General features: G+C 63.1%; 4 protein-coding genes across 4 annotated transcripts; all 4 read left to right on the forward strand.

Moving 5' to 3' along the window:
* Positions 1-3: 3 nt before the first annotated feature.
* LOC122187684 (ras association domain-containing protein 1-like) lies at positions 4-1,898 on the forward strand (the record flags this gene model as incomplete). The annotated part of the gene is made up of 5 exons (XM_042885427.1): positions 4-123; positions 701-805; positions 880-1,165; positions 1,556-1,671; positions 1,752-1,898. Coding segments are annotated over 5 exons (774 nt in total), but the record flags the coding sequence as incomplete, so codon positions are not given.
* Positions 1,899-2,308: 410 nt separating this feature from the next.
* TUSC2 (tumor suppressor 2, mitochondrial calcium regulator) lies at positions 2,309-6,477 on the forward strand. The gene is made up of 3 exons (XM_042885457.1): positions 2,309-2,460; positions 2,642-2,762; positions 4,211-6,477. Exons 1-3 carry the CDS (start codon positions 2,309-2,311, stop codon positions 4,274-4,276), a joined length of 339 nt encoding a protein of 112 aa, XP_042741391.1. The 3' UTR covers positions 4,277-6,477.
* Positions 6,478-9,118: 2,641 nt separating this feature from the next.
* On the forward strand, positions 9,119-11,493 carry HYAL2 (hyaluronidase 2). Its single transcript, XM_042885472.1, has 3 exons — positions 9,119-10,066; positions 10,536-10,625; positions 10,759-11,493. Exons 1-3 carry the CDS (start codon positions 9,119-9,121, stop codon positions 11,155-11,157), a joined length of 1,437 nt encoding a protein of 478 aa, XP_042741406.1. The 3' UTR covers positions 11,158-11,493.
* A 416-nt stretch (positions 11,494-11,909) lies between these two features.
* HYAL1 (hyaluronidase 1) lies at positions 11,910-14,137 on the forward strand. The gene is made up of 3 exons (XM_042885465.1): positions 11,910-13,333; positions 13,505-13,594; positions 13,663-14,137. The coding sequence occupies exons 1-3, from the start codon at positions 12,434-12,436 to the stop codon at positions 13,981-13,983; spliced, it is 1,311 nt and encodes a 436-aa protein (XP_042741399.1). The 5' UTR covers positions 11,910-12,433; the 3' UTR covers positions 13,984-14,137.
* The last annotated feature ends 2,337 nt before the right edge of the window (positions 14,138-16,474 follow it).

Below are 16,474 nucleotides of genomic sequence, written 5' to 3' on the forward strand. Positions count from 1 at the left end.
GCGGGGGGCTCGGGGGGCAGCGCGGCCAGCAGCGGCTACTGCAGCCAGGAGGACTCCGACTCCGAGCCCGAGCTCTTCTACACCGCCCGCACCTCCTTCGGCCGCCGCCCGCGTCGTCGCCAGGTCGGTCCCGGGCCGGCCGTGACGTCGTGGGGCTGACGTCATGCGGAGGGCACGGGGTGCTTTTTGGGTGGGAGGAGTTCGGGGGTACTTCTGCATGGGGGCATGCGTGGGAGCGAGCATGGCTTGCTACTGGGGCAAGCGCGGGGGGAGAGCGTGCCTTGCTGGGAGCGAGCTGTCCCCATCCCCAGGCGGGTCCAGCAGCCCCCGTCCCGGCTGCTCCCACCTCCACAGCACCGTGAGCACACGTGTGGCTGTGCGGTCCCACGTAAATAGTTATTAACAGATCCGGGCGGGCTGCCCCGAAGCCTAGGGCATCCCCGCGGGGCACCCAGCCTGCCCCGGTGCCGGGCTGGCGGCTGCCTCGGGGACACCGCTGTGAACTGGGGCACTGGGAAGGGACGCCCGGCCCCGGACTGTCCCGGCAGGGAGGAACGTGGGTTAGCATCGCCATCTGTCACCCCACGGCCCTGGGGTGCCCATCCCAGCTTTGGGGCCGGGGACGAGGCCGTGGGGGTGGCTTGGCACCGGGCAACGTGACCCTGCACAGCCCGCGCTCAGCACAGACGCTGCCCTGCAGGATGAGCCCAGCAGCTGGGAGACGGCGGAGCTGGACCCGGCGCAGGTGGAGCAGCGCATCAAGGAGTACAACAGCCAGATCAACAGCAACCTCTTCATGAGCCTGGTATGAGGATGGGGAGGGACAGAGGGGACCACAGCCCCGGCCCTGCTCACCGCCCCGCCGTCTCTCCGTGGCAGAACAAGGATGGCTCCTACACTGGCTTCATCAAGGTGCAGCTGAAGCTGGCGCGCCCCGTCTCTGTGCCAGCTGCCAAGCGGGGCCCTGGGGGGCGGTCGGGGCAGCGCACGGCGGGCGTGAAGCGCCGCACATCCTTTTACCTGCCCCGCGGCACCGTCAAACACCTGCACGTGCTCTCGCACACCCGCGCCAGCGAGGTGATCAGCGCGCTGCTCCGCAAGTTCACCGTGGTGGACGACCCCCGCAAGTTCGCCCTCTTCGAGAGGTCCGAGAAGGATGAGCAAGGTAGAGCCGGGGTGGTGGCATCCCCATAGCGGCAGCGTCCCCGTAGCGCTGGTTGTCCCCCATGGCGGTGGAGTTTCCAGCAGCCCCCCCCCCCCCCCGTGGCAGTGATGGCCCCATCGCGGCAGCATCCGCTGCGTTCCTTACGGTCAAGGTCCGCGTGGCCGCGGCGCTGCCCCCCATTGCAGCAACGTCCCCGTAGCGGCGGCACCCCAATGGCCGTCGCGCATCGCTCTAGCAGCGGTGTCCCCGATGGCGGAGGCATCCCGCGGTGGCAGCATCTCCGCACCGTTTTCGTCCCCCACGGTGGCGGAGTCCCCGGGGCGGCAGCCCCTTCCGGCAGCTGCGTCCCCACCCGCGGCGATGCCATCCTGGTGCCACGTCTGCCCGCAGTGTACCTGCGCAAGCTGGCGGACGAGGAGCAGCCGCTGCGACTGCGGCTGCTGGCAGGACCCAGCGAGAAGGCGCTGAGCTTCGTCCTGAAGGAGAACGAGAGCGGCGAGGTGAACGTGAGTGTGGCGGGGGAGGCGCGGTGCCGCGCGGCGGTTCCGTGCGGGCGGTGCGGCGTAGCAGCGCTGTGTCTCCGCAGTGGGACGCCTTCTCCCTGCCCGAGCTGCACAACTTCCTGCGCATCCTGCAGCGCGAGGAGGACGAGCAGCTGCGCCGCGTCCGCCACCGCTACGCCCGCTGCCGCCGGGAGCTGCAAGCCGCGCTGGCTGCCCGCACGCCGGACTGACGCCAACCGCACCGGCACGGCCGCCCGCCGGCGGGGGGACGTCGCCGGGAGCGCGGGGCGGCGCGGGGCGTCGCGCTCCGATCAATAAAGCTCTGGGAGAAGAGGCGAGGCGTGCCCGTGCCTGTTTCTGCGCCGCGTGGTCGGCCCGGGACTCGAACCGGCGGCCTACTGCTTCTCGCCGCGAGGTGCCACGAGGAGAAGGCGCTCCGCTCCGTCGTCACGTGACGAGGGCGCCCCACCTCTCCGTGTCACGTGCAGGGGGGCGCCGCCGCGCGCCGGAAGTGTCGCAGCGCGACGGCGTCTGCGGCGCAGGCCGGCAGACAGGGAGGCGGGCGGGTGGGCGCTGGGCCGCTATCGCTGGGCCGCCCCCCGCCTTCCCCCGTCCCCTTCCCCCGGGCCCCGCCGCCGCCATGGGTGCCAGCGGCTCCAAGTCGCGGGGGCTGTGGCCGTTTGCCTCCTCGGCGACGGGCGGCGGCGGAGCCGAGGGTCCCGGCGGGCAGCAGGCCCTGGCCCGGGCGCGGGGCGGGCGCGCCGCCACCCCGTTCGTCTTCACGCGCCGCGGGTGAGCGGGGGGCGCGGCCGCGGCTGCAGCGGGGTGGAGGCGCCGCGGGGCGGCTGCCGTAGGGATGAATGGGGGCACCGGGAGCGGCCCGGCGGCCCCCTGCGTGCGGTGCCGCCTGCGGGCGCCGCTCCGGGGCACCGCCAGCCCTCCTCGCTCACGTGCCCGCCGCCCATTCCCGCAGCTCCATGTATTACGACGAGGACGGGGATCTTGCGCACGAGTTCTACGAGGAGACGATCGTCACCAAGAACGGGAGGAAGCGTGCCAAGCTGAAGAGGATCCACAAGAACCTGATACCTCAGGTAGCGTGTGCAGAGGGGCGGGCGTGGGGCCGGTGGCTGGCAGCTCCTGCACACGGCCGCGACCCTCAGAAGCCCCAGTTTGCTGCAGGGAAGGCCTGCTTCTACTGCTCCCGTAGCTCCGGGGCTCCGGCTGTGTTACGGACCGGCTCACTCGTGCCATCTTGCAGTGCTGTGCCACCCTGCTAGCTCCCTTTCCACAGAGGAGCGGTGCCTGGTGCGTGATGCCGTTGGGCAGAGCAGATGGATCCTCTGGATTTGTGCTGTGGAGAGCCTGCCCGTGGCACCCTGTCCACTGAGCACTTTCCCTCTGCTGTGGGAGCTGGCAGAGCAGTGTCACATTGTTACAGAGTTGCTGGGAGCAGCGCCAGAGCCTGTCATGTGCTAACGTGAGCGTGCCCTCAGCAGTGACAGCACTGCTGCCACCAATGGGCTCTGCATATTGGGTTGCTTGGGATTTGGTCTCTTCTTAAAATAAGTGAATGTGGTGAAGCCAGACAGGGGTTGGGACACTGGTTGAGGTACAGGAGAAAAATAACTTCAGTGTAGGGGAGCTTCTGGGGGTGTAAGTGGAGAGCCTGTCAGCAGAGGCAGTCTGCAGACGTCTGCGAAACAGGGAAGGCATGGCCCCAGCCTGAGCCCAGGGGGAGCTGTTGGTGCACTCCAAGGGGTGTGCAGCAGGACAGGCTCTGCTGCTCTCATGGAGGAGGGTAGGGATGTGGAGTTGCATCCCATCCCTCCTCTGTGTGGGTTCAAACTCCTGCGGTTAGACAGCATGGCCCGGCTAGAATGAAGCACAGAGCGTTTCTTCGCTGGCCCCGGCTTTTCTTTGCTCTTTTATCCTAATCCTGCCAAGGAAATGTACATTTCTCACCCTGGTGAGCGCAGAGCCCCGCTCACACTGCTGTCTCACAAACGTGTCCTCGCAGGGCTGTGACAGGAGATTGCTTGCCCCAGAGCATGGGAACGGCGCCTGTAGCTGGCATGGATGGAGCGTGCATTCAGCAGTGTCCCCTTGGACAGAAAGCTGCTTTTCTCACGCGCTAGCTGCCCTCACTGCATTTTCTCAGAGAGCTCTTTTCATTCTTTTAAATCCTGTGAATGAAAGGTGCCGAATGAAAAGCTGGGGCAGCCAATATCTGCCAGTCACGCATCAGCTGCCGCACGGGCAGTGCCTGGCAGAGCAGCTCCCTCCTTCCTCGCCCGGCTGCACTCCAGACCTGTCGTGTGCGGCGGCAGCCGCGCCTCCTGTGCCTCCCCGGGGCCAAGGGCAAAGGGCAGAGCACTCCTGCGCTGCCTCTTTGCTGTCCTTGCTGCCAAGGTGGCAGTGCAGACCTTTCCCTTGAGGGCATGTCGCCCTCAGAATGGTGCCTTGCAGAGCTTTGTTTGCCTGAAAGTGCTTGTTCTGTCCCTGTGCCACCTCCTGTCCACCACTCATCCTCTTCTTTCAGGGCATAGTTAAGCTGGAGCACCCTCGCATTCATGTGGATTTCCCTGTGATCATCTGTGAGGTGTGACTGCTGGGTGCTGCTGCCCGTGGGCAAGACGGACCTGACTGTCCCTGCGCGAGGCTGCCCTGTGTTCCCAGCGAAGGAGGACGCTGAGACCCTCGCCCAAAGGCCAGGCAGGACGGAGCAGCTTGGCTGGGCTGTACTTGGCTGCTGCTCCTCGGAGAAGATGGGTGCCCTCGTGCAACTACATAAAAACATCCTCGCTTGAGTCAAAAGACGTAAAATACCTTTTGTAGCCTCTAGCCGACGTTTGGATGGGTAACTGGAACTGCACACGAGCTGCTGTGTGAGCTGTTAAAGGGAGAGCGAGCCTACATTTCTCGCCAGACAAAATCCCTTGCTTCTCAGGTATGTGGCCCAGGGAGAGCCAGAGCAAGGTGACTCTGCCCAGAAGTTACATGGCTGGTGTTGCAGCAGCGCGCAGTCTGGCATGGTCACTACACAGTGCTCCCCAGCAGTGCCCACAGAAGATAGCCGGAAGCTGGTGTCGAAACGCATCCAGCTGAGTGCTGTGCTCCTCTTGGGATGGGGCAGAGGTAGGATGCCATTATCCTGGCCACCTGTCTCTTCTTTGTGCGTGTTCCCTGCTTAACACTGGTTCTGGAGACTGCTGCCTGCACCACAGACCCTGAGATCTCTGCGGTGCAGAGCTGTCTGAGTTCCCCAGCAGCATCTGCCCACCCTGTCTGCCCGCTTGTTCTGTGGGAGCGATCTGGCTCCTGTAGAGCACAGTACCTCCCAAAGGGAACAGCCTCAGCAGGGCCAGGCGTGAAGGAAATCATCACTTCCCTCCCCGTTCCTCTTTAAACAATCAGTCAGTAGGCCTGCCCTGGCTTGGAAATCTCCCTGGCGATGTGAACTACGGTTCCTCCCTCGCCCCGTGCCCCAGCTGGTGGCAGGAGGAGAAATGCAATGCACTTTAAAGGGAGGCTTTCTGCCCTGTCTGGAAAAGCCCTGCTCTCTTCTCTCCCACTTGAGCAGATTGGCACAGATCGGCCTCGGCTGTGCTGCAAAATTCTTCACCTCTGCACACGGGCCCTGGGCTCCGAGCTGGCTGCTGCTGGGCTGGGGAGCAGCACCATCCATGCTGCCACCTGCTAGCTCTGGTGGCCCCTGCTCAGCCTCACTGCACATGAGGAAGGGGCTTGAGGACAACCTGTGTGTCCACCCCAGGGCATTGGGTGCAGATTTTGCCTAGCCTGCAGCCTGCTCCCACAGTGGCCAGCTTGCATCCCCTCCTTTTTTGTCCCAGAACTTATTTACTTTCTGAGCACTTCAGACGTTCGCTACCTCGATTTTTGATTTAAGCTGCCAGCTCTTGGCTGCCGGCCCTATCGGCGTCCGCATTGGATGTATCCATCCCTGTGCCCACCGAGAGCCGCCCAGGCGCTGGGCCGCATTCCTGGCTTCTGGGAGATAAAGGCGGCGTGGCTGTTGCCGTCTTCCTGTCACCGCCTCTTCCCTCCGTGTCCCCCACCCGCTGTTCCCACTGACAGGGGCCGGCGCGGAGGGCGAGGCGGATGGGCTGGGCTCCAGCGGGGAGCTGGTCTGCACTGTGATGCTGGGCATTTCTCTCGACATCCTTTGTTCCCCTGCTTGCTTGGAAGAGTCTGTCTTCAAACAATCCCCCACTGAAGTGTTTCTTATTCATGCCACCTGCTCTGAGACGGGCTCAGACCGCAGCCTCCTGAGAACGGCGTCTCCGGGGCCGCTTTTGTTCTCTCCCGGAGGCTGCCCTGCCCCTTCTACCCTTCCCCCAGGACACCGCACACGCTTCCCCCTGCCCGTGGATTCTTCCGCCCCTTTTCCCGGCAAGGCAGCGAGCACTGAGCGCCTCACCAAGCTGCTTCTCCCAGCCTGGCCCCCTCCTGCTGTGTGGGGCAGGCAGGTCCTGGGCGTCTGGAGGGAGCTGGAGAAATGTGACAAACGTGTAAATAGTGTCTGTGTCCACTGCATCATTGGAGCAAGTGAAACGAGGAAGTTTCCTTTCCTTTCTTTTTTCTCTTTTTTTTTTTTTTTTTTTACAACTTCTGTGCAGCGTTGTGCTTTCCCGTGTGGATGTGTAGCTGGATCGTAATCACAGCACTAGGCGTGCCGATAGGAAGCGTGGGGTTGGGAAATGTACGCTATTTATGGTCCTTCCTCTGCCTCCCAGTGCATCTGTCTACTTTTGTTAAATTTCAATAAACTTATTTGTAGATCCTGCAGGTCTGGGGGCTGGTTCCCCGGGGAAGGTTGGGGCTGGGAGCAGCTGAGCCTTGCTGGGGGGGCATTTTGGAGCTCTGAGGAATCTCGGCTTTTTTCGGAAGATGACAGCAGCACCTCCCAGCACCCCCCAGTGAGGCCCTGTGCCTGGGGACAGGGGCAGGTGGTGGCTTGTTAGCGGTGGCACTTGATGAATCTGAGCCCTTTGGCTCTCTTTACCTGCTGATTTCTTCTGATGGGGGCAGCAGCACTTGCAGAGGGCTGTTCAGGTGAGCATGAGTGCTGGCAAGGAGGATTCCTGCTGCTGTGCTGCACGTGAGTGGGTAATGGCGATATCTTTGATGCCGCAGCTTGGGAGCTGGGCTGTGCCATTTATGATGCGCTGGAGCGGATTCCTCTTTCTCAGCCAGAGTGCATCTCCGCCTGGGCTGCGCTGACTCAAGCAGACCTCTTCCCACCCCAGCACTGGAGCTCTGCCGGGACAGGATCTGTGCATCCGCTCCTTAATCACTCGCCTGACAAATCAGTGCCTCATCAATCGCACTAACGCAACGCATTTCTCATCACAGCATGACCCCGTGCCGGGCTGCTGCCTGCTGTCCTGGCCTCACCGGACAGAGTGAGCATGATCTCAGTGCCGTCCTGCATCCTGCTCTGCCCTGCAGCCCTGCAAGTGTTTTCCTGCCACCGCGTTTACATCATTTCCTCCACGCGAGCCGGCTGCAAAACGAGCGGCTAACAAAGGCTTTAACGAGGGCGATGACCACTATGGCTCTAGGGGACCCTGGGCTCCCCATGCAGCTGGGTCTGCCTGTTGGTCCATGGGGACCGAACCCCTTGGGGACGGCTCACGGTGTCCCGGCGACAGCGCTGGCGTCATGGCCAGGTGAAGCTGAACAATGCGGTGGTACTGGCTCAGCCACAGGGCGGCTTTGTGTCCTGCTGGGACGTGTGGCTGTGCCCCATCTCTCAGTGTCAGCCCCCTGCCTGGCCCTGACCCCTGCAGCTCCCCCGGGTGACACCCAGCCTCCTGCACAGGAGGATGGAAAATTTTAGGCATTTCTTGAGCCTGTTTGTGGCCCCAGGCAGGCGGCATGGAAGGGAAGGGCAGCACCCGCCTGCACTGCAATTTCTTGGCTCCTGACAAAGATTTCTTGGCAGAGCAGTGGGCAGAGTGGCACTGTGATCACACTGGGATCTCGGCCCAGGGGTGGAGGACGGAGCCCTGAAGCCATCGGCAGGAGATAACATGGGCAGGGCTGCGTGGAGGGGCTGGGGACGGATTCGGTGTGGTGACACGATGGCGTTCCTGTTCCTTGGGAGCGCTTCCGGAGATTCAGCCCTGCTTCCTTCCCCGCGCCGGCCGGGCTGGGTGGCTCCCAGCCCCGTTGTTGGGTGACATTCCCATCCTCGTGGCGTGTTCCCATGCCCGTGGCCACAGGGACAGATGGAGGGAGCTGGCACCAGCGGGAAGCCCCAGGATGCAGCTGGCCCGTCCCCAATAGTTGGGCTGTGGGGGCATTGAGGCCGGTTTGTCCCCCCTCGCTCTGTGCTTTGGTGGTCTGAGGGGACACAGGGGATGTGGATGGGGAGTGTCCCTATGCAGGCCTGTTTGTCACCAACACGTCGCCCCAGGAGCAGATGGCAGCGGGGCCACTGTGACCCTGCCTCTCCCCAGCTGCTGCCTTCAGGCTGACTTCATATCCCGCTGGCAGTGACGGTGACGTATGGGTGCTGCCTTCCCAGCCCCCCGCACCCTCTTGCCACCCTCACACCCAGGCACGGGTAAGCAATGAGGATGGCCGGGCCGTGTCCCTGAGCCCACCGTCCCCCTGCTTGTCCCCATGCCCAGGGGTGCAGCCAGAGCCTCCTCCCACGTCCCCCGGGCAGGAAACCAGCGGCTGAGCCAGCAGTACTGAGCGTGTGCGCAGGACGTCCTGGCTCCCGGTGACCCCTGCGTGCCTCGGGGACACCGCACCGGGGACACCGCCACAGCTCTGGGGACACCGCCCCGGGGACACCGCCACCACCGCCCCGGGGACGCGGCTGCCCTCGGGACGCCACCGCGGGGACAGCGGCACCTCGGGGACGCCACCCCAGCGCCCCCCCCCGCCCCGGGCTCCCCCCGCCCGGCCGCCCCCACGCCCCGCGGCGCCCCCTACCGGAGGCCCCGCCCCTGTGCCCAGGCCCCGCCCACCGCCGCGCCGGGCTCGGGGCCGGACGGGCCGTACCAAGCGCGACGCGGGCGGAGGGGAAACACTCCCCGCGGGTCCGGCCGCACCGCGTCCGCGAGCCCCTCCGGTAGAGCGACGCCGCCTCCCGGCCCCGGGCCGCGCTGCGGGCGGGGCCGGGCCGAACGGGGCCGGAGCGGGCGGGAGGCCGCTCCCCCGCGGCGGAGGGCGTGGTGCGCGCCGGGCCGCTTTAAAAAGGGGCGGCGGGGGGAGGCAGCGCCGGTGGAGCTGCGGCGGGACGCGAGAGGAGAGCGGCGGGGCCGAGAAGGGGTGCAGCCCAGCGGCAGGGCCGCACGTGGCCGCCCGGCCCCGGCCGCGTCCCGGGGGCTTTGTGTGGCGGCGGCGCCCGGCCGGGCTCCGGACAAAGGCGTCGAGGGAGCGGCGCGGCGCGGGGCCGCCCGGTGCGCGCAGGATGCGCGGGGGCTGCGCGGCGGTGCTGGCGCTGGTGCCGGCGCTGCCCTGGCTGGTGCCGGCCGTCCTGGCCGTCCTGGCCCGGCAGTCCTCCGAAAAACCGTCGGCCGCGCCGCTGCTGACCCGACGGCCCTTCCTGGTGGCCTGGAACGCGCCCACGCAGGACTGCAAGCCCCGCTTCCAGGTGGCTCTGGACTTCAGCATCTTCGACCTGCACGCGTCTCCCAACGAGGGCTTCGTGGACCAGAACCTCACCATCTTCTACAAGGAGCGCCTGGGGCTCTACCCCTACTACAACAAGCGACGGGAGCCCATCAACGGCGGCGTGCCGCAGCAGAGCAGTGTGGCTGAGCACCTGGCCCGGCTGCAGGAAGGCATCGGCAAGTACATCCGCTCGGCCACCTCGGAGGGGCTGGCGGTCATCGACTGGGAGGAGTGGCGGCCCATCTGGATGCGCAACTGGAAGCCCAAGGACGTGTACCAGGAGGTGTCCCGGGAGCTGGTGAAGCAGAGGCAGCCGTCCTGGTCCCCGGAGGAGGTGAACAAGCAGGCGGTCTTCGAGTTTGAGTCGGCCGCGCGGCAGTTCATGGTGAGAACACTGCGGTACGCCAAGAGCTTCCGGCCCAAGCAGCTCTGGGGGTATTACCTCTTCCCCGACTGCTACAACCATGACTACAGCAAGAACAAGGAGAGCTACACGGGGCAGTGCCCCGATGTGGAGAAGACACGCAATGACCAGCTGGCGTGGCTGTGGAACGAGAGCCTGGCGCTCTACCCCTCCATCTACCTCGACCCGCTCCTGGCTTCCACACCCAACAGCCGGAAGTTTGTCCGAGCGCGGGTGATGGAGGCCATGCGCATCTCGCGGCAGCACCACGAGGGCTACAGCCTGCCTGTCTTCGTCTACACGAGGCCTACCTACAGCCGCAAGATGGATGTGCTCAGCCAGGTAGGGCTGGTGGTGGGGCTGCCCCCTGGTGAGGAGTAGAGACCCTTGGCGGTGTCGTTGGGATTTTCTTGTCCTGCATGTGTGTGGCCTCGAGCTGTGGAGAAGAGGTTCTGGGCCAGCTGTATGCTGCTCCCTGGAATGTGGCAGTGCCACCATCACCTTGTGTTTCTGCTGTCCTCAGCTGGGCAGCAGGACCAACCCCTTCCAGTGGCACTGAGGGCCTCATTCCCTGCCAGAGGGGCTGGCAGATGCTGTCACCAGTCCCTCTAGCCCCACCAGATGTGGGGCCCTTGCAGCTAGCAGTGGGTTGTGAGAGCCTACAGCTCTTGGGTGCCCTGGCTTTGGGACGGTTGGGTCTGGGAGTAGGCTGGTCCCTTGGGTGCTGGGATGGTCCCCTGCCTCCATGCATCTCTGGGACACACTGTGCTGCATGGGGCTCACAGGCACTAACTGGACTCTATCCCCACAGCTGGACCTCATCTCCACCATTGGCGAGAGCGCAGCGCTGGGAGCAGCTGGGGTTATTTTCTGGGGTGACGTGGAGTACACCAAAAACCGGGTAGGTCTGAGCCCAGGTACCTGCAGCTTAAGGCTGGGGTGATCTCTGCATGTGGGGTGTTTCTCTCCCTGGGACAATCCAGCATGCCCTTGACACCCCTGTTGTTTGTTTTGTTTTTTTTTTTTTCTCCCAGGAGTCATGCCAGACAATCAAGGATTATATGGAAGGAGACCTGGGCCGCTACATTGTCAATGTGACGACGGCAGCACAGCACTGCAGCACAACGCTGTGCCAGGGACAGGGCCGCTGCCTGCGCAAGAACAGCACCGCCAACATCTTCCTGCACCTCAACCCAGCCACCTTCCAGCTGCAGCACCGGGATGAGGAGCAGCCCCAGCGTCCTCTCATCTGGGCTAAGGGCCACCCGTCTCACACTGACATCCATTTCCTACAGACCCACTTCCGCTGTCACTGTTACCAGGGCTGGCAGGGCAACTCCTGCCAGCAGCCAGCTGGACCTCATGGGGGTGCTCCTGGCCCCCTGGCACCGATGGGTCTGGGGTTGCTGCTGGTGTTCTTGATGTGGTGCTAGCCAGGCCAGACTGAATGGGGGAGCCCTGCACCTTTTCTGTAGTGGTGTAGCGGACCGGTTGGAGACAGCCCTAAATCGCCTGCTGGCAACTCACTGTTGGGATGCCTCTGGGTAGTGGGATTGCCTTCTGCCCTCTGTGCTAAGGAGCTGGGGGACAGAGGGCAGAGATTTTTTGGGGGAGGGAAGGGAGTGGGAAGGGAACTTCTCCTGTTGTAAGGAGAGGAAATGGGGCAAGAGGGGTATGGGGGCAGGGAGGTGGGTGCTGCGTGGTGCTGAGCCCCCGTGCGCTGCCCGACACCAAAGTGCTTTACCTCAATTAAAGCTGGAGGAGCGAGGGAAGGGCGTGGAGTGCTTGGGGCGGGGGTTGCGGAGGCGCGGACCGGTCTTCCCGTCGCTCCGGCGGCCGCGGGGCTGCGGCTGCCGCGGGCTCAGCCACGCCGGGCCACCCACGTGGAGGCAGCGTGGCCCCGCCCGCCGCCCCGCCTCCCGGCGCGGTTCCGCCCTCGGGCCGCTCCTGGCCGCGCCTCCTCCGCGCCCGCCCGCAGATTCCCCCCGCCTCGGCCCCGCCCCCGGGCGGCTCGGCCCCGCCCCTCGCAGCGCGACCGGTGAGTGCGGGTGCGTGGGGCGGCGGATGGGGGCGCGGCGGGCTGGGCCGGGGCTGCGGCGGGGTCGGGAGGGCCGCGGCGGCACGGCGTCGTCCGTCGCTCAGGGGGGCGGGGGGCTGCCCGGCCGGCGCCCACCCGGGGCTCCGTGCCGTGTCCCCGCCCTCTTCCTGCAGCTCGCTGTCCGCGGATGGGGTCGTCGCGTGTCCGCCATCCCCGAGCTTCTTCTCCCCGCGGGAGTCTCCCCAGGCTGCGGTTCCGTGCCCTGCGTGTCTCTGGCCGTGCTCCCCAGCTCCCGGTGCTGAGTGCTTCCCCCAGCGGTGCTGCAGATGCCGCCTGTCCCCTAACAGCATCCCCTTCGCGGTGACCTTGCCCGCCGCTCCCCTTTCCTCCCTCTTCCTCCCCCTCCCCCCGTGTCTGTTTATCTTTCCAGCCCCGCTCCCCGTATCCCCATCACTCATTAAGCCACGCCGGGGCTTTGGTGCCAGGCTCTGCCCGCTGATAACTTTGGGCACCTCCCGCGAGGAGGTGAGGTGGCCTCACGTGGCTGTCACCACCAGGCGAGGGACGGGGCTGGAAGCCCTCCCCCACTCCAGCTGAGGATAAAAGGGCTGTGATCGTTGTCTCCACGACGCCAGGTTGTTCTAGAGCAGGTCCGGTCCCCCAGCGGCACCATGGCACCCGGGTGGCTTTGCTGGGCCCTCCCGCTGCTCCTGCCCGCTCTGGTCCGTGCTGCCGGACCTGGCCCCGTTCTGGTCAACCGCCCCTTCATCACCGTCTGGAACGTCCCCAGCGAGTCCTGCACCCAGCAGTACAACGTCACTCTGGCCCTGGAGGTCTTTGATGTTGTGGCCAACACGGAGGAGGCCTTCATGGGGCAGGACATCACGCTGTTCTACAGCTCGCACCTGGGGGTCTTCCCCTACTACACAGCGCAGGGGCAGCCGGTGAATGGGGGGCTGCCGCAGAACGCCAGCCTGGCGGCCCACCTGCAGCAGGCCAGGCGGGACATCGAGGCCGCGTTGCCCAGCGCCGCGTATGACGGGCTGGCTGTCATCGACTGGGAGCGGTGGCGCCCGCTGTGGGCCCGCGACTGGAGCTCCATGGACATCTACCGGCAGAAGTCGGAGGAGTTGGTGCAGCGGCAGCACCCGCTGTGGCCTCCCAGCCGTGTGGAGGAGGTGGCCCAGCAGCAGTACCAGAAAGCTGCCCGTGCTTTCATGGAGCAGGTGCTACAGCTGGGTGAGGCCATGCGGCCTGGTGGCTACTGGGGCTTCTACGGCTTCCCCGACTGCTACAACAACAACTTCAGCAACCCGCTGTACAACGGCAGCTGCCCGGTGGTGGAGCAGCAACGCAACCAGGAGCTGGACTGGCTCTGGAACTGCAGCCGGGCGCTCTACCCCAGCATCTACCTGCCCCAGCAGCTCCAGGGCACCGACAAGGTGCTGCGCTATGTCCGGTACCGTGTGGCCGAGGCCTTCGCTGTCCAGCAGGGCATCCTCAGCACTGCCATCCCTGTCCTGCCCTACACCGAGATCCTCTATGACAACACCTCTGCCTTTCTCTCTGAGGTGAGGCTAACGGTGATGGGGGGGGGGGGGGGGGGCGGGGGGGCCCCTGGTGCTGTGCCGGGGAAAGTGACCAGTGGGTTGCACCAGTGGTTTTTGACTCTGCTGTGGCGTTGTGGGGGTGTGTGGGGTGGCTCTGTGCCCAGATGATCTCTTGTCTCCCCTCGGGCATAGGAGGATCTGGTGAACACTATTGGGGAGAGTGCGGCTCAGGGTGCTGCCGGCATCATCATCTGGGGAAGCTCTGCTGACACTGCCTCCAAGGTGAGTTGGGCAGGGCTGTGAGGACCCCCTCCACCGTGATGGGACTGTGACACCACCTCTCCTTGCAGGAGAAGTGCCTGAAGCTGAGGGACTACCTGGATGGGGCCCTGGGCCACTACATCATCAATGTGACAACCAGTGCCCAGCTGTGCAGCCAGAGCCTATGCTCCGGGAACGGCCGCTGTGTGCGCAGGGAGGGCAAGACAGCCTTCCTACAGCTTGACCCCAGGCGCTTTGCCATCAACCTGAAAGCCAAAAAGCCCCAGCCTATGGTGTGGATCCTGACCGCCAACAGTGACATGTCCCAGCTGGCTGAGGACTTCACCTGCCAGTGCTACAGTGGCTGGCAGGGAGAGCACTGTGACAGCCAGGGCTCCTCTTATAAGTGAGCAATGGCTGTCTTCCATGCTCTGTGCTGGACATGTGATGAGATGGGGAAGGTCATGCTGTCCTTCCTCCATGTGGGCAGCATGGGAAATAAAGCCCAGGCTGCTAATAAAACTGCTGTGTATCCTATAGGGTTATTAAATTCTTTCACTGTGATTCTGCCAGTCATTGCTGAGTTTGTAACGGCAAGGGGAGGGGTGCAACAGCCATGTCCCTCAGTGCCACCTAACTTGCCACAGGATCAGGCATCAGGCTGTGGAGTCATGCAGTGTCCTTTCTAATGTTATACAGAAGGCTTGATGTAGTCCTTTCCCCACTCTATGGCTTGTAGCTGAGCTGTGCCCTGCCATCCCTATGTGTTCCTAGCGGAGGTGCAGGTGCTGTAGCAGGGGCAGGGCTGGATCACCTGGGCTCCAGCTCCTGTCTTGGGCCTGGCCAACCACAATTGCCCAGTCTTCCTATGTGTACAGTGATGGCGGGGACAGAGGCAGCCCTCGTCCAAGAACCACAGTAGAGTAGGGTAAGCAGGGACTTCTGGAGGTCATCTTGTGCCACCAAGTGCATCTGGCCCAGCCCCGTGCCCACGTTTCCCAGGAAAGGAGCTCACAAACCTCTGAGCTCACAACCTCTGAGGGCAACCTGTGCCAGCGCTGCGTCCCTGCACAGCCTGAGCGTTTGCCGACGCTCAGATGGAGCTGTGCTCCAGGCTGTGCGCACTGCCTCCTCTCTGCCCCGCCTTAACGGACACGGAGCGCCTTCCGCGGTCGGGACCCGCGGGCAGCCTGCAGGACGCAGCCCGGCCGCTCCGCACTACGCGTGCACACCGCCGGCACACGCGGAGCCGAGGCACGGAGGAGCCGTCCGAGGCGTCGAGCGCCGCTTCGCCCTGCGCAGAGCCACGGCACGCAGACGGGAGCTCGGCTTCGGCGCGGGGAGAGCATCGCAGAGAAGAAGCCGAGCCTTCTGCTCATAGGAAGGCACTCGTGCTGCAGCCGCCTCCCCGGCAGCCCCGCACCGCCTCACCTGCAGCTGCGGCCCCGACAGGGCAGCTGCGGGTGCTGGGCCGGCAGCCCAGTGCGGGCTGTGCGAGGGGACGGCATAGCTGGGGTGCTGGGGGCTGAGGGTTGTGGATAGCGAGACAGTTATTGGGTTGGTAGTTAGTGGATAGCAAAATAATTGACAGGGAGAGAGTTGGTGGATAGTAAGAAACCTACTGTACAGCAGACAGCCGATAGCCAGAAAAACGGTAGTGAGATAGTGATAGATAGTGCATGGTGAGACAGGTAATTGATAGATGGTGTGTGGATCAAAGATACTTAGTGGAAAGCAAAAGAGTTGGGATATTTGATTGGGAAATAGAGGACAGAAACAGCTGATGGTGAGATAGCTGATAGATAGATAGAGTTGATAGTGATATAGAAAGCTGATAACAGAAATTTATTTGGTCCCTGCTGCAGGTGAGCCACTGAGTCCTCAGACAGCACCCTCCCCTCCAGCATGTGATGAAGAGGAGAGCCCCAGCTGACAGTGCCTGTCTGAACTGATGTGCCTGTCTGAACTGATGTGCCGAGAGAGACTTGTCCAGCAAGAGATGGAGTAGACAGAGAGCACAGGGACCCAGCTAGCTCTAAAATGTCTTAGTAGTGCAGTTGTAAGAAAACTCTGCAAAAAAACTGTATGCCATTGTTTTAATATCCTTACATTGTGTCCAAAACTGTGTTGGTTCATAGTTTGAGAATTCAAGAAATAGATGATGGAACAATAAATCTTTTCCTGTAATCTTCTCTGTTGCTGGCAGTTTTGTTTTGTTTTTGTGGTGAAATCCTAAAATGATTTTATAGTTCCTCTCACAAAGGAAGCAGTAGCAACTGTTCTAACATCGGATTAACAGTTTTTTATACCAAGCAAGCTCTAGATTCATAGCCACAGAGAGCAGAAGGCAGGATTATGCCTGCATGCCACGCACAGTGAGGATGTCCTTAATGCCAGCCTCTGAGGGAAGGGTAGGAGTGCCATTCCAACCACTGGAGAGCACTGCCAAAAGGAGCAACAGCGTTCCCCACATGCCCCTGACCCCAAGGCCTCTCTGTGGGCTTGAGGGTTTGAATTTTAGGAGAACAAATTCAACCTTCCACTTAAGAAATTTCATAGAAATGTAAAGCAAGGCAGGATGTGATTTGTTACTGCAAAGTAAATAAGGAACACAGCCAAGCAGGTACTTTACCCCTGTAATCTCTCCTTGGCATGGATGCACATCAGCTCATGGTGTTTCGTTGCAGTGATGCAGAAGCAACATCTCCAGCCTGCGTGTCCTTTTCCACACGTCTGCCCTATGATTGCTGTGGCTCTCTGATGTCAGCTCCTTGTCGTTGCAAACCCCTCCCGCAGGGCTGCATTTTCCTATTTTCCAAGTAATGAGCCTGAAGTCCACTTGAAAACTTTGGAACATTTTTAAATAGGTCAGAAATTTCTGTTCACAAGCCTTTCAGGTGT

This window comes from Lagopus leucura, unplaced genomic scaffold, assembly GCF_019238085.1.
Source record: "Lagopus leucura isolate 7727_CA_CO unplaced genomic scaffold, USGS_WTPT01 Super-Scaffold_100050, whole genome shotgun sequence".
Classification (NCBI taxonomy): domain Eukaryota; kingdom Metazoa; phylum Chordata; class Aves; order Galliformes; family Phasianidae; genus Lagopus; species Lagopus leucura.